Source organism: Mycteria americana, chromosome 8 (genome assembly GCF_035582795.1).
Source record: "Mycteria americana isolate JAX WOST 10 ecotype Jacksonville Zoo and Gardens chromosome 8, USCA_MyAme_1.0, whole genome shotgun sequence".
In the NCBI taxonomy this organism is placed as follows: Eukaryota; Metazoa; Chordata; class Aves; order Ciconiiformes; family Ciconiidae; genus Mycteria; species Mycteria americana.
This window is the reverse complement of record NC_134372.1, coordinates 29,443,740-29,460,515: the sequence shown is the minus strand read 5'-3', so window position 1 is coordinate 29,460,515 and position 16,776 is coordinate 29,443,740. Positions and strand designations below refer to the sequence as shown.

Genomic DNA, 16,776 nt, shown 5'->3' with positions numbered 1-16,776 from the left:
GGAGATTAATATATATGAGCAATCTGACTAGTATCTTGGAAGTGCAATTAATTCTGCTTTGACTTTTCTCTTGAGGAAGAGTATAAATACCTTCCCACATTACAGGAGGATTTGGCCGTCAGAACTACAGTCTGTTTTCTCAATTTTTAGCTTCTCAGGCCTTTAAGGAGCTAATTCCTAAAGGAAACAAAGAAACTATGATTCATTGCAATCAGGAAGCTGCACATGCAAAAAAGCCACTGAGTAGATGAAGTTTTCTTCCACTGCCATTGATTACATCTGTCAAGATACTGTATGACATCTGTTCAGTTTGACCAAATTGGATTTAAAGTCACATATATTAAAGAAAGGAAAGAGAGTGCACATCAACTGAAAACAGAGTCAGAAAATTGTAAAAGGTGCAAAAGAAAGCAATTTAAATGCTCAGGTTTCCTGTATACTTGTTTCAGCCACCATTCTGTTGATCGATTCTACTCAGACACAATTCTCTCCTTGGCAACGCCTTTTCCTGGAGAAAAAGGTACCAGTGCAGTGCAAGGTCCAGCATGAAATTCTCTCTTCATCTTAGGTCACTCAATACAGTCTTATGGTAAGAGAAACCAGCACTACTCTACTGCATTAATATACTGCGTGTCTACTGCATGTAACATGTCTCTTCTGCATGGCCCACATTAAGATTACAGATGCCAGCTCCAACAGCGAAACAGTTTCATTTATGTTTTCATGGAGGTGCTGAAGACATTTCATCTAAATCTTCTCAGGTGTTTATCCTGTTCTTAGAATTTTTAATAGCTAGCTGTAGAATAAGGGTTCAATGTTTTCCAAAGTTTCTTATCTTTCTCATATTGAAAATATTATGTAGCACTCTTTCAAGTTCTGGCTCAACTTTTCAGCTTGGCCTCCAAAGCCAGAGTGGCAACAGGAGTGCTGCATTGGTAGTGAATTACAGCTAGCTCCAAGAACGAAGGCAATGACTTACTAAGCAGGTCTCTTCTAAAAGCAACTGCCTGTCCCTAATGAAGAGTTCTTCCATTATAAGGTACAGAATGTGCATTTCATCCAAAAGAACCTTACTGGAAGGTGCCAGTGCAAGCAAAGAAGGTGGACATGACACAAATTTTCCTCCTCAGAAACGAAGCCAGTGACTGGCCAAATGAAGGAATAGAAGTAATACCCAGAAGGTCTAAGAGTAACTTAAGAATTTCTGGCTAAATTCAGTTAGAAGAAAGAGGCTCATCATTTCTTAAACTATACACCAAAGAATAAAACAGCTAAAACACACAGCCTCCCACATTCCTGTTTCATTGAGCGAGAGAGCACATCAAAGCAAAGCAAGTCTGCTCTAGAATACAAGTACACCAGGGTAAATTGGATTGATCAATGCTGGACTTGCAAGATGGTATTCAAAGATGCAGCTGAAGTTGTCATCTTTATCCCCAATCTACAGACAAAGCTGTACAGCTCCAAGAAAGATGACAGCTGGCTGTGCAGGACAACTGTTTGCTTCAACCAGGAATCGTTTTTAGCTTTTCCAAGTAAAAGAAATAAGCTGCCAAATTGTATGAACTCAATCAAAAAACCCCAGACATGACTAAACACAGGAAGCAGGTAACAAGCAATACACTGGCAGTCAGTACGTTCTTTCCTGTTAGAAGATGAAGCAGCCCAAAAAGTGCTTGGGGAGCCAGCTGCCCTCTTCACAAACAAAAAATACAATGGTGCTCTTAGATGCAAAAAAATAGTTGTTCAGTGATGGGGGAAGGTGAGATAAAATTTCTGCTTTTATTTATTTATTTTGTTTATGCTACAGAGTAACTGCTTCATATGCATAAAACTTAACAAAGGGTTGTGATGGTTTGTATAAGGAGGTAAAACAGAAGTCAACTGTGAAACTCTGACAGGAATCTTTGAAAAAGCAAGTGATTTTTACATGATCAGCAACGATCCGAAGAGCATTTGCAGAACTTCTAACCTAGCTGTTGCTGTATTACTTAAATTACTTGAACAAAAAAGAGCTTTAAAAAATGAGTTTCTTAGCCCCAACACTGGGACTATATCACAATGAAGCTAATACTGAAGTAAAAGAAGGACATTTTATAATTTTGTTCCATAGCACCCCTTAGTAAGACTTCTTTCACCTCCCAGCCACCAAGAAAAACAGTATGCAAGGCGATGTGCAAAGATACACTGTTACTAGCATTTCTTTTACTTATAACTTTTATTCTCACCATTTAGAAGCTGGAAATAGCTTCCCCCCCTTTCCAGCTCAAAGCCTCTTGACCAAAATGAATAGGAGAAAGCTACTCCATTCCTTCCAAAAATAGCAACAAGGAAAGATTAAATTTAACTATTGCTTTACTACACAAAAGGCTCTAAAAATGCAGTAATATTACTACCATATTTCTTTAAAAAAATATTATTGTAATTTTCACCCTGCAGCTACATAGAGCGCAATGAGGAAACTGTAGCAATCTGTATCATATATCACATGTAGAATATGTGAGCAGATCAAAGTGGCTCATTTTCATCAGATTAGGTTTTTTAATGGCTTAATTCTCATCTTTCTTCATTCATCCATGGACCACAATGCCCTGAGTCTTCTTAAAGAATCCACTGATAAAATTCTCTTTGACCACCCAGAGAAATTTCACCATGAAGAATTTTACATTTCTGTATTATAGGAAGGTTTTCAAATACAGACCATTACAATCATTAGTTCTTTTTTTTTACCTATTCACTAGAAAACTATGGGTGCATTATGAGTGTTTTAATCTGGACCACAAATGCACTTTTGAAGCAACTCTCCCAATTATTGCCACTTAACTGCTTTTTGGTTCACATTGTTTAGCATCAGAGGTAAAGGTAGCTTCCCTTTTAGAACAGGCTAACTTGGAAGATGCACTTCAAGAGCATACCTACTGCACTCCCCTACTGCAATCCAACCACACGTAAGCATTCAGTCCACGGGACCTCATTAGAGGTAGTCCAAAGTAAAATACACCTGAAGGATGTATATTGTGCATGTCAGGTCCTCAGTGTCAACTTTTCCATTTTACAGACATCCTTCCAGAGGTCCACACTACTTGCTAACGTATTGGTAGATCAAGCTTAAAGTTGGTTTCATAAAACTGGGCAATTCATATCAGCAATGAAAAGGAATCTTTAATGAGTCATGTGTTAAGTATTAAACTTCAGGTGCACTTTCACCTTGTCATTCTAAAAGGGGTATAAGTAGTGGCAATCAGAAGACCATTGTTTGCCAGCTGATGAGATGTCTCAGCAAAAATGCCTTTAGGTAGAACATTAGTTAAACTTTTAAGTGCAAGTATTTGGCAATCCTGAGATCTAGTGAAAAAGCACAGCTCTAGACTTCTAAGGTCATTCATTCGGTTAAGTTTCATTAAAACTGGCACAAGAAGTAAATCCCCTAATAACCTTGGAAATCACAAACACATTTTTTCATTCTTATCCTGGTCGCCCAATATCTCTGCATGCAATTAGATTGACTACGGATTTATATCATTCATAAGTCTTCCTTTCTTCTGAAAGGAAGACCAGTTCTGAGTATTACAATTTCATGTAAAATTACACAGCATGTGTATATACATAAATGTATACACACACACACAAAAAAAAATATACTCACTTTTGGTCAAGAGCCATGTCAAGGAACAACTAAATGTAGTGTACATAAAATAATAAAAATTTAGGCCTGGGTTTCACATGTGTAGTAAGGTTCAGGCATCTGTCATTCCTCCTTTATCTAGCCACCCACTGCCACTGCAGTGCTACCACTTGCTGTGTACAGCAACATAGATTGGACAGGCCCACAGTGAATCATTCCCCCAGTCTCTCAGGGTGCATCAGTTTTCCTGATCGCATGCACCAAACAGCTGTATAAACCTCTGTGATGACAAAGGCCAGAAGCAGTAGAGGAGGCACAGAATACTCTTAGGGGATAGGCTGGATTGCAGAATTTCATTGCTGTCAAAGGAGTGTATTTTCCAAGTCTTTGTTAAAAAAAAAACCAATAGTATTGCTTTACACAAGTCTGTATGGACAGTGGACTGTGTATTGGCTTTTAATTTTGTCTGGATTAATTAACTCTAGACAAGAATTAAAATTCCATTATGAGTCGCTGGAAGGTACTTTATACCATAGCCTACAACAGAAATAAATATTCCTGGAGATTTTATTACCCTTTAGCATATGCCGATTCAAAATTAAATATTTTCTGTCCTTGTCTTGTTTTGTTTCATTCTGAAGTGTTTTACCAAGTTTTTCACAATATATTTCATGACAACTTTGTATTTCCATATTCCAGCTAAAAAGAGGCAAAGAATTAAAATTTATTTACTTTCAATACATTTTGAAATAAACATCTGCATAATTATATTTGAAATAACAAGTTACAGCCCACATTTACCATAAACTATTTTGAAAGCTTATATTTAATGTAAGTATTTCTCAAGTTTGAAAGAATGTCAAGTAAGTGCTTTTGCGGAGCCATCTGCCTAAATACCTGGAGCAAGATTTTGCTGATTTGCTAAGCCAGTTTTTAATCATAGTAATCCTCTGTGGGAACAGAGTGAATACTTCCTTCATTTTGATGTATTTAAAACTCTCTGTCCATTGTCTAACTACTTAAATTTTAGAAGCCAATTGGGAATCTAAAAGGGAGGAAAGCTATTTATTTTCCTCCAATTTAAATAACCAAAAAGAAGATTAAATTTTCCAAGTCTCAAGTCTAAAGGATATAGTAACCAGAACTATCCAATTAATTCACTAGCTACAGGGCAAAAAAAATCCTTCACTTTTGTTTAATGATTAGCTTTAAGTATAAAACATGTTTTGACCAGCTTTTACTTTAAGCAGCTTACATATTTTAGTTGGATTCAAACTGCCAACCGTATACAAAAATAATGCATTTCAAAATATTAAAAGTTGTTGGAATTAATACAATGCTGGGAAGACAGTGATTTAAGTTATTAAAAAGGAGATACAAAGGTAAACTTTATCATAGCCAAGCTGCAACACATCCATTTACAGATATGCATTGCACCAATTATTAGCTCAACAGAACGTAGCTCAGTGCAACACTGGTTCTGCGTACCACTCCAGCTTTCCAAATACTACAGCATGAAGGAACAGAGAATACAATTATATACTAATAAGCCTAACTTATAATCAGTTCAAAGTGCACAAGTCTAATTAGCATCTTTGCAAAATACATTAACAAGATGCACCTGTGCTTGTTTTAATAAATCTGATAATATATTATTATTATATGTGATTTCATTACCTACTTTTCTATTTAAGATTAAATTATTCACGATGAGTTGTTCTGTCCTCCTGTATTCCGTGAAGTAGTATAATAAACTAGGGATTTTTTCTGTTTTGTTCTTCAAAATGAAATGCATCCCTAAAAGGTAAAAAGTGAATAATACAGCAAAATACCACATGGTCAACTTACCACTGCCACAGCATCACTAGAAAGAATGGCTTTGACATCCAGCACTGTATAGTAAGCTATATTGGTCATAATATAGATAACAGTCACAATTGGCATAGACACTGCAATAGCCAGTGGCAAGTTCCTGTAAGACAAAAAAAAAAAAAAAAAACCACAACCCAGGAAAAAAATTCCATTAATAACAGAATAAACTTATTTACTTGCATCCTTTTACCTTAGAGATAAAAGGTATGAAGACAGAATAAAGATTTCAAAATAGGTATCTCTGGAAGAGTTTGGTTTCTTTTAAAACTAGAAATTCTAATATAGAATACTGGAGGAAAAAAAAATTGAATTTTTTTGCAATAACTTAGGTTTCAAGTTATGTGTAAAAAGGGATTCTATGCAACTGGTTTTCAAGTACCTTAACTTCAGGGTTTCCAGATCAGTAATAATAGCCTTCAAATTTACACGCTTTAAATTATTTACTACTGGCCCTGCTAATTACAACTAGAACCCAAAGGGGCAGAGCTCTGAGTCACTGCACTCATTCTCCCTGGGGAATCCTGCTGTTCTTCTAGCACCTGCTTCTAGAATTGATGCAGGGAGATCCACTAAACCAAACCAAACCCCTGATCTTCTCATCTGCAGTCATCACTGCAGAGAACAAACTAATGGGCTGTGTAACTGCAGAAAGTAGAGATGCAGAGGGCATATCCAAAATTGCTGCACAGCTGTGAATCTCTGGATGTGGTTTATCTTATTAGCAAACACATGTCTAGAAAGTAATACAAAAAAAGTCTAGAGTAACATGAAAACACTGCAAACCTCTAGATGTAAATGGATAAGATTTAATTTAAATCTGAGATAAACTCACAGCCCTGAGTCTGCAGCTCCACAGGGAGAAACTCTGCAGAGCAGAAGCAAACTTTTAATTTTAGGCTTTGGCTTTTCTCAGCCTTATTCTTTCCCCAAAGCTTGCAGGGATATTCAAATGTCTCAAAAGGGAAAGCAGAATGGAGAGTGTTACTCTTGCATTTGCCAGTTTGAAATCAAATGTGGCATGGTGACATGGATGAGCATTTGCCATGAACATGGTTTTCAATAACAACAACAAAAAAACCAACAAAAACCCAACAAAGCAGGAAAATTAAATGCACTTTGGAAGCTTCCTCAAAAATTTCCTGAGGCCCAGAACTCCTCCTGTCTGATGCTGTGGAAGCAGAAAAACAAACACACACCACATACCCCCCATAATAAATCAGTAAATTAGTAACTGGGAGTTCTGACTCTGCCTCCAGGTTGCACACTCACAGTAAAAGACCTGTGAACCTCAGCGCAGAAAAGAAACAGAATTAGAAAACCACTTAGAAATTAATTCAGAAATGTTAGGTAATGTAACAAAAAGCTGAAATGGCATTTTAAGGACTTTGCATCACCCAAGATTAAAGCCAAGGGACTATTTCAAATTTAACTTGTGGATTGCAACTTTTGACTGGACAAGCATGAGGGCACTATGAATCAAGTGAATATGAAAAATATGTAATTCTTGGAGTAATTTTATAGAAGTCTGGAACACCTCATTATTTCCAAGAATTGTCAATGTAGAAAGCTGAAATTTGAAGTTTTCTTTATCAGCTACAATTGTTACCAAGAACGAAGCTTGTATTAGGCACTGATTCCTGTAAAGCAAATGAATCTAAAGAAATTTTCATCAGCTAAATATCCTGTGAGAAAAATTATTCTTCAAAACAATACATCTAATACAAGAGTTATCCAACTGATTAACACAGAACAATACACTAACTTTAAAAAGATGAAAAGGCATTGCAACAGCACTCAAAAGGGGAGCTCTTTCAGCAGAAAAAAAACAATTTGAAGGACCAAATGACTGACACAAACACAAAATATACATCTCTTCTAAATACGTATAACAAATCTTTGCAAGACAATTTAAGGAAACACTGTCAACCTGAAATTCAGTGTCACTAAAAATAGCTATTTTTAGAGTTAAAATACTTATCCACTATTTTATCTTTTTAATAGATAACTTTCCTGGTTAAATAAATGCACAGCACAGAACTCAGGGGTAACAGAACAAACTGCAAAAGTCAACATCAGTTGAGAGAATTGAAAAAATCTCTCTTCTATTCTTTATCTTTCAGTTGTAGCAATCTGAGCTGTTGCTTATAATAGGAAGTAAAAATGATCAAATGCGATTCTATTTTTAACATAAAGGTGTCTGCTTACAGACTCACAATGGAACAAGATTAGTCAGTCACTTTTAGAGCATGAATTCAAGGAAAAGGTAACATTCTTAAATATGAAATCAGAATTATTGCACAGATAAAGACAGCACAGACTACACTTGTGTAACTGTTTCACTGCAATATTAACGCCTGTTGTAATAAACAGTAGCAACATCTTGAACTGAAAGCTTATCAAGCACTGAATACAGCATCCTGCAATCATCTGGACTTATTCTTACCTTTTTATTTTATTTTATTTTTAATGGACTTTAAAACTAGTAAATTTTTGCTAGTGGCTGTTGACAGCCTTACCATCTAAGTATAGAGCAGTTCTACTCATTTCTTTGTAAGCTCAGAACTTATTAGTGAAAGACAGCCACAAAACGAGCAGCTCGGGAACTATCCAGGTTTAGAAAGCTCAAATTGTTTACCTTTCTGGGTTCTTGATCTCTTCCGTTACAAAATTGAGCGTATCCCAACCAGAGTAAGAGAACAAGGCAGAATAGAGTGCAAGGGAAATGTCTCCGATATCAAAAGAGGATCCCTCAAAAGAGTTCTCAAAGTGTGATGAATGTCCTGTGTGTGGAAGAGATGCAATGAAGTACAGGACAATAAAATATAGCAAGTAATTTTTTTCAATTTGGCACACAAATACAAAAAAATCCTCAGAAACCCTAATTCCTTCAAAGCTGCTTATTAAGCCCTTTTTCCAATTCTACTCTGTGCTTCAGCCATGAGACTAAACATGACATTTAAACTACTAAAAGTTATGCTTTGTGGATGATACTGTTCTATAATTAAACATCTAGTTTGTCCACAACGGCACAAAAAGTTCAGGAACATTAAGTTCAGACTAAGCTACAAACAACTGGCAATGACAGTACTCAGGCTAAGGGTATTTTTTATAACATAAATATTTATGAAATAATCCACTCTATCCTTTTATAGCCTTTTAAATTTTCAATCATTTAGCCTATGCAGAAAACAAAGATTACAGTTGATTTTAGATGACTATGACAACCCCCCCACCACCATAAATGGATGTTTAAGTTTTAGCTATTCAAAATAGAAAACAGAACAATTAACAGAACATAAAATATTATTGTTACTTGAGATAAAATTTTCCCAAGCTAACACAAAAAGTGGGGGGTTTTTTTGCAACAGTATTTGTGAGAACTTGTGCCATCTTTTCACTTTAAGCAAGTCAAGACAAGCTCATCAATGGCAGTTTTATATATTCAGACTATTTTACATATGCAGACACACACACACACAAAAAACACCAAATACAGAAAGGTGAGTAACTATGCAACTCCAAAATGTGCCCTGTACTATGCATCCTGAAATGTTTAGACTTCATCAAAACTGGCCAGGCAAATATTTGAGGCCTCTAAAATATCTTCACTTCTTTCTCTTTTTTATCCTAATCAGACATTGCTATTGCCTTGGCACAGACATAGGCAAAGTAACTGCTGAGTTAGAAACACAGAAGGGAGACAACGCCAAGGAATTTAGTAGTGAACAAGCTCAGTATCTGCAAAACAAGGGATGGGCAAATGTGCTAAGGATTAAAACACTCCAGCATGGTGCTCACATATGCATATTTTTGTTCCATTCACAATAATTACCTTGCTCATGGACTTTCAACAATAACCAGTTAGAGCAAAGGACGCAAATTGCCAGATTGCCAGGGAAAGACCTTTATGACAGTTTTGAAAGCAGGGTAATTTTTTTAAGCTCATGCACCAATAAATTCTCCCCAAAGGAAGGGATAAGAACAAAACTAAGTTCAGAATTCCTCTGACTTGAAGGCACAATGCCCAACACACACACAAATTAAAAAAAAAAAAAAAATCCAAAACCTCAGCAACGTTCTAATTCTCAACAGCTATAATAGAACTCAGGATCTGAGAAAAAAAAAAAAAAAAAAAAAAAAAAAGAGCTGCTGTTTCAGAAATCTACTTACATGTTCTTACAAATCTATTTTTACTTTAAGTTCAGTCACTTTCGGACTTGCACAAAATTCATTTTGTAAAAAAAAAAAATTCAGTTGATCTCATTGTAAAGTAGTATGTTCCTTACAGAAATTTACAGCTTTCTCCACTCCCATCGTATTTTGCTAGCTCTGTATTTTGCTGTTTTCATTTCCTTTATTATTCCATCCTGCAGGCTATAAATTGAACAACACTGCTGAGCAATCAGTTACCTTCTTTTACCCAGTTCAAAGTCAACTGAGATAGGATAGCTTCTCATGATATAATATTATGATAATGCCTAACACTGGTGTTATTGATATTTTCAAAGTGGCTATATTATGCTTGTACTGAGGGATTTGATAACACATACAGAGGTATTTTAGAGTCTTTAGACCAGTTACTCAGTTTAACTGATAAAAACAAACCTTTGCTTTAATTTTATAAGCTTACCCTGGCATATTTTAACAAGTCCAGTTATGATGATGACAATAAGAGCAGTGACTTTAGCATAAGTAAATATATCCTGCACCCGTGTTCCCCATTTAACGTAGGCACAATTTATAAATGTTAGAAGACCTGGGGGGGGCGGAAAAAAGAAAGAGAGAAAAATGAAAAGACTATTTGAACAATATTCAGTTTAATTCATTTTTCAAAGATTGTAAATTATAATCTAAATATTAACTTACCTGTTATACTAATACTTAGGTTAAACTAGGCAAAATACACTGGTACTGAAAACACACTGGTTTAAACAAAATAGTAGGAAACAGATATTCTAAAAACAGTTTCAAAAGATGGAAGGAAAGACCTTCCCCTTCTCTGATTACATGCCCATTTTCCTAACATTACCCCTCATCAGCTGCATTCTGCAACTATCCTGAAGCTAAAAAAACCGTTACAGAATTCATTTCAACGTATCAATACTGTTCTAATAAATGAAAGATTATCTAGAAATTCCTTTAGGCAAACATATTAAAATAGTGTGTGACAAGTTTTTTCCCCTTCCTTGTTAGCCTGAGGATGAGTTTAACATCCATGGAGTATTTGCAATACTGAAATGGTCACAGGCGATTCAAATACTCTTTTTCCAGTTGTATTAAACAGTATTACTAAGTGAGGTTAGAACAGATCTGACCAAATAACATATGCTTTACAGCTAATGCAACATTAATGTGGATTTTTAAGAACTGCTAGTAAGTAATGAGTATTCTGAGTATATTCTTCCCTCTATCCCAAAATAAATCAGTTAGACATATTTCACTAGATTGTAATGGAACTTGAAGTGAGACTTTCAGATTTCACAAATATTTCAGTAACAGTGGCTGACTAAACTTACTCATATGATCAACTTCCCCACTAAACACTTTTCAAGCTATTTTTGAAATACATTGTTCTCATGGCTCTCAACATTTTGCTTTTGCATTTATTACTTTTTCCTCATGTGGAAAGCCAGACAACTTCTACCTGAACTCAAAGGTTGAATACTGAATAGGATTCAGTATCTTCAGTATTATTTATTGAACAAAATACTAATTCAGTGCATATTTTTCTTACCCAGATTATCATTGATTCCAATCCAGAAGCTTAAATATTTTCCCCAAATCTCTTTTTTTTCCTGTAGCTAGTAAAAAAGTGGTTATATTCTAAAGTACTTTTTATCTCCAAACAATTTTCTTGTACTATGTATTTAAATATGCATATATATAAAAACTAAACTTGATTGTTTAAGGAGTGAGGTAGTAGCAGACCAAAATTAAATGAAAAGATATGATAAATTATTTCCTTTCCCCTAATCCAAGAATAATGTGAGACTATTACAATAAAAATGTACTTTGCACAGTTACCAAATAGAAAAGTAATAATTTTAAAAAGATAACAAAAGAAAGGTAATGATCTCAAAAGCATGGCACTAGTATACCAGACAGCCTGGCCAAGTGGAATAGCTGAACAAGATTCCACTGAGCTTGGCAAGATGAGGGGAAAAAAACAGTTGTATCAAATTTCAAAAGTCAGGACTGCTGCAGCTCCCAAAGAGCCCTCAGGAAAAAAACAACTCTGCTTGGTCTCTGTTCTTCAGTATTAATGATCGGTATTATCTATGGAGTATTTGCTCACAGGGTTTATTTCGGCCATTAATTTTATTTTTTTTAAGCAACTTTCATTGGGAGTAATTATTATTAACTCCTTATTTTAGTGAGTTAGAGCTTGGTCTCGACTTCAGATGAAATGCTACTCTGTCTCTGATATCTTAAAAGTAAAAATAATCAAGAATCTGAATAAGCCACATCCCCTCCCTCTCTCTTTTACTAAAATTATTCTCTCATGTTTTCTTCAACTTAATTATCATTTAGCTACTTAGAGTTCTAGAGAACTGTCACAGTTAGTTCTGTAGTGCCAGATGCCACCCTCATTGACAAAGTAATCCTGCATAACACTAAGACTGATCTCACACTAGATCTAGTATTGTTATTATTAGTTTGAAAAAAAAAGAAAGAAAAAAAAAAAGAACAAAAAGAAACCCCACAACAAACCCACCCATTCTCACATACAATCTGTACCTAACCAATGTTCAGCCTTCTAGTCCCAGCAACTTCATTAATAAAGTATTAATCATGTCCAGAGCTAAGGATTTGACACACAACATCAGCCTTGCCAGGCCAGGGAAGCATAGGCTTTAACAGGAACAGCTAAATGAAGTTGTACAGCAGGGGTAAGAGTCTCAGCACTGACACCTAGAGCAGGGCAGAACAAGCATTTAAACCATAAAATGGACCGTTAAAGTAAGTTGTTCCACCTACATAAGAGTGATCTTGCTGTCACATGTCTCCAGTAAAGAAAAAGGTGCTAAATCCCCTCTCTTAGCAGCAAGTGTAGAGGACATCACATTGTCTTTCTACATCTACTGCATAACCATTTTAATTGAATCACTTTGTCTTAATTTCTTGCTTTTTGATAAACTGCTTTTTATATGGGCTAACTCCTGTCAGATATGAGATACCTTAAACAGAAGAGCAGATTCCCCCACACTCCTGAATCTGTGCCAGGATACCTTGGGACAGTATCTGTTTAAGGAATGTGAACATGACATGACAGGTCCTTCATTTCTTTCCTGAAGTTGTCACAACAAAATGCAGACACACATTTGGAAGGGAGGAGGGAGACGGAGGGAACAGAACTGAGTAAGCCAACAGATTTTTTGGAAGAAGTTTGTGATTATTCTTCCTACTGCCTGGACCTGGACCAGCACATTAGTGCTTTCCCAACAGTAACAAATTAACTTACCAAAATGGAAGGGGAAGCTATAATGTTCATAACTAGTTATAGAGGTCAAATATTTGAAGCACACACTACTGCTCTCTCTGTCTTTCCCCTCTTCTAGTCTTATATAGACAACTGTAATAAGGAACATTAGAGCTATTTCAACAGACTCCCTGTTGCCTCAAAAAGGAACCAGCGAGGAGCAGCACATCTCCACCCTGTAGCATATTGTTGGCAATAAAAAAGTCCAAGTTCTGCATTAGCTTTATGATAAAAGTATCAGGTCAATCAGAATGGCAGACTCCACAGCACACAGTGATGATGATCAGTACATGACAAAGTATGGCCATACAGACTTTCTGAAATATTTTTTTCACTGTTTACTGGAAATGTAAAATATGTATATAAACACTTTTAATAAGAAATACCTAAAATTAAGACACACAGTACACTCATAGAGTTTCATTCTCTTGATTTGAACCACGTGAACAGTGTTCATATTGACTAACAGAGCTAGCTATCTGATTACAAACATTTTGATGTTTTATGTGCACACAAAATTTCTGCTTTTCCAAAAAGCTTTACAACTTTTTGATGTTACTGTTAATCATGAGCATAAAGAATAATCTTGAGTTAATGATCTTTGGAACCCTACCAGAGTAATTACTAAAGCATGTCTACATTGAGAAGCTATTGTAAAATAAATTACAGCAGAATTCATAGCGTAAGAGCTATTCTGCAACAACTCTTAGACCACACCAAGAGTATCTTGAGGTTTGATTTAATATACCTCTCTAAGGGAAAACCAACTTTTCCCCCCATTTTCCCATGTAAGTAAACCTGGAAGAGTTAAATACTTGTTCTGCTTCTGAATGAGAAAATGGTAATTCACTGACTGAATACCTGCAAGTTATTCATGTGCTGGAAATTGTTCTTTTCCCCACTGTAACTCAAACCGTTGCAGATTCAGTATGCAACAACTCTGGGACTTGGTAGGATTTGTTTTAATAAAAGCTTAACCCTGGATAAAAAATTACCATAGTACATTTCAAGAAATACTTACATTCACAAGCAGCTGCTATGAGACGGCAAGCCAAATATGGAGGATCACAAGAAGGGAAGAAAGGTTGAACTACATAGTTAGCAAAGGTGATGGCAATAATTGCCTGACTAGTTGGCTCAACAATTAGGAGTGAGGTCCACAAACGAATAAAAGCAATGAAGCTCCCAAAAGACTCCAAGATATATGCATAGCTGGCTCCTGACTTTGTAATAGTGGTTCCAAGTTCAGCATAGCAGAGTGCTCCAAAGACTGAAAAAATCCCTCCGATTGCCCAAATTATTAGAGACAATCCATAAGATTTGCTGTAGATGAGAACTCCCTTGGGAGAGACAAAGATACCTGAACCAATCATGTTGCCTACTATAAGGCTTATCCCATTTATCAAAGATATTTCTTTCTTCAGTTGCATTGTATTTTGGTTTCCATCCTGCATTTCACAGCTGTCACTTGGATCTGTCCTGTCTGATTTATTGACAGGGCTGTACTCAGCCAGTGAACTATGCGACTTCATACAATCTGTCCTTTCTCCCATTGTAGAAAGACTGTGAATTCTCCACGACTCCAAATCACAATCTAAAACAAAATATAGACAGATGAAATCATTATAAATTTTTTTATTCTAAGACTTTCTTGCCAAATCTTCTTTCTACCTTTTTACCCTATGACTTACAGATGTAAACTGAGAAATTCTCCTTTGTTACTTCTTATGTGTTCTTACACAAAGGTAAATCCATGCATAGTTAAAATAAACAGAAAAACCAACACACAGAGAGCGAGAGACAAATTCCAATATAACTTAAGCTGAGAAAGGAACTTCTACAAAAAAACAAAAAAAAAAACCAAAAAAAAAAAAAACCAAAAAAAAAAACCCCGAAACAAAGCAAGCGCTCTAAGACCAAGCTGGAAGTTCTAAGCATGAACACAGATTTATTGCAGTAAAAAATTTTATCAAATTATTGTACTTAACATACCTAAGTTATGAGTGATCTAGTAAGAAGGTTGCACATTTTATTAACACAGTGTGGGCTCTTGCCAAGGCCAATATGAAGAGATACTTACTCCACAATCCCCTTGATCCAACTCTTGACTTTTAACTGATACTACAGTTCGCTCCCTCCCCACTCCATGAAACTGTTCCCAGTTCCCACTGCCTCATTTCTTGGAGTTATCTAAGAGTACAGGCTGTCCATGAAAAAACGCACAGTAGTTTCAATCCAAATTCCTCCATTAGCAACTGTATTTAACAGTATCTAAGAACACAGAAATGAAATAAACATTTTCCTCTGCTTCAGAATTGACCATTTGGAAAAGAACCACCTTCTTCTCAAGTCTCCACAAAATTCTCCCATGACTTCCAAAAGCAAGTTACTGCTAATAACATTTATTAGCACAAGAATATACTGGTAACTAGCAGTAATTCTGAATAAGGCCCATCTTATAGAAGTTCAAGTAGGAAATAATCTATTCAAGGAACAGCCTTGTATGGAAACCAGCTTAGATTGCAAATGCACCTTTGATTACTAGGTTATCAGCTGCATAAAGAATAGGTCCTACAAAATTACCAGAATGCACTACCATTCATTTGCCCTGCCCCTCATTAAACGCTCAGTGAATACTTCAGGCATTTATTATAGAACAGAAAAATTTAAAAGTCTGGGTCAATTAGAATAAAGCAGGTGATCTAGCAGGGAGGAAAAATAAAAAAGGTTTTGCACTTTTTTGGGGTAACACTAATTTTACAAATAGTTTTGCTATTCCAACAATAAACTTGTCAACTAAGAGGAAAAAAACCCCAAGTATGGTGATTTTGAAAGGTCAGTATGCAATCACCCAAACTACATATATATCTATGCATCTAGTAACATACAAACATACCAGGTTTTGCTCCTGCAGTTAGAGGCACACGTTTCTGGAGGGAAACTTAATAATCATACTCTTCCTTTATTATAAAGCCAACACCTGTATACTAAAGTACAGAAAATCTAACTTGACATCCCTGAACTAGAATAGTTCTAAAGATGTGAAAATGATAGAGATTATTTTCAATCAATAAAAAAGTAACTTCTACTGAAAGGGAGTACAAATCATTTACTGAAACACATTACATCATTAATCTCCAACTCAAGACTCTTCTAGCTTTTTCCACATTAAAATAGAGACTGTGTTCGTTTAAATAATGCAAAATGAGATCCTCAATCTGTTTAGTAGGATATCTTCTGATTTATTTTCCCCGCAATATTTCAAAGAAACACATTAAAGATGGTTAATTACTAAATACTTATTTTATCATTTATCCATGAGTCAACATCTTATCTACTGTCATACATACAACACGAGCCATCAAATTTCACACTTTTAATTAGACTAAAAATTTTCAACCTTCCAGAAACTAAACTCTGCTATTTCAGAACGTAAAAGCTTGAGTGTTATAATGAGGCATCTCCAACAAAATTAAACTAGTTAGGAGAGAGGGATCCACACAGTTTCTACACATGAGTGTGCCCAAAACTGCAAAGGAAAACAAAAGCAAATTCAGCTCACCAGTTGTTACCCGTTCTCCTTGTTATTTACTCTTTCATCTATCTTGTGCCAAATTCATTTGCAACCACATACTGGCTGATTTTCTGTTATTGGTGTACTAGAGCTAAGTCTTCAAAAAGACATGCAGCCTATGAGCTTCTAAGATTTTTTGGTTTGCTTTACAAGAGGAAGTTCCGTTATTGCTGTGTAAATTAATATAAATTATTATAATAATCAACTGCAAATATGATGCAATCA

At 35.5% G+C, this 16,776-nt stretch overlaps 1 protein-coding gene across 1 annotated transcript in view; it reads right to left on the bottom strand.

Moving 5' to 3' along the window:
* SLC7A6 (solute carrier family 7 member 6) overlaps positions 1-16,776 on the bottom strand; it is a 31,043-nt gene that overhangs the window by 10,141 nt on the left and 4,126 nt on the right. Inside the window, exons 2-5 of the mRNA XM_075510564.1 lie at positions 13,999-14,571; positions 10,128-10,253; positions 8,133-8,277; positions 5,474-5,597 (exon numbers count right to left, since the gene is read on the bottom strand). Of these exons, the coding sequence (XP_075366679.1) occupies positions 5,474-5,597; positions 8,133-8,277; positions 10,128-10,253; positions 13,999-14,530 (927 nt within the window). The 5' untranslated portion in view covers positions 14,531-14,571. The remainder of the gene's footprint in view (positions 1-5,473; positions 5,598-8,132; positions 8,278-10,127; positions 10,254-13,998; positions 14,572-16,776) is intronic.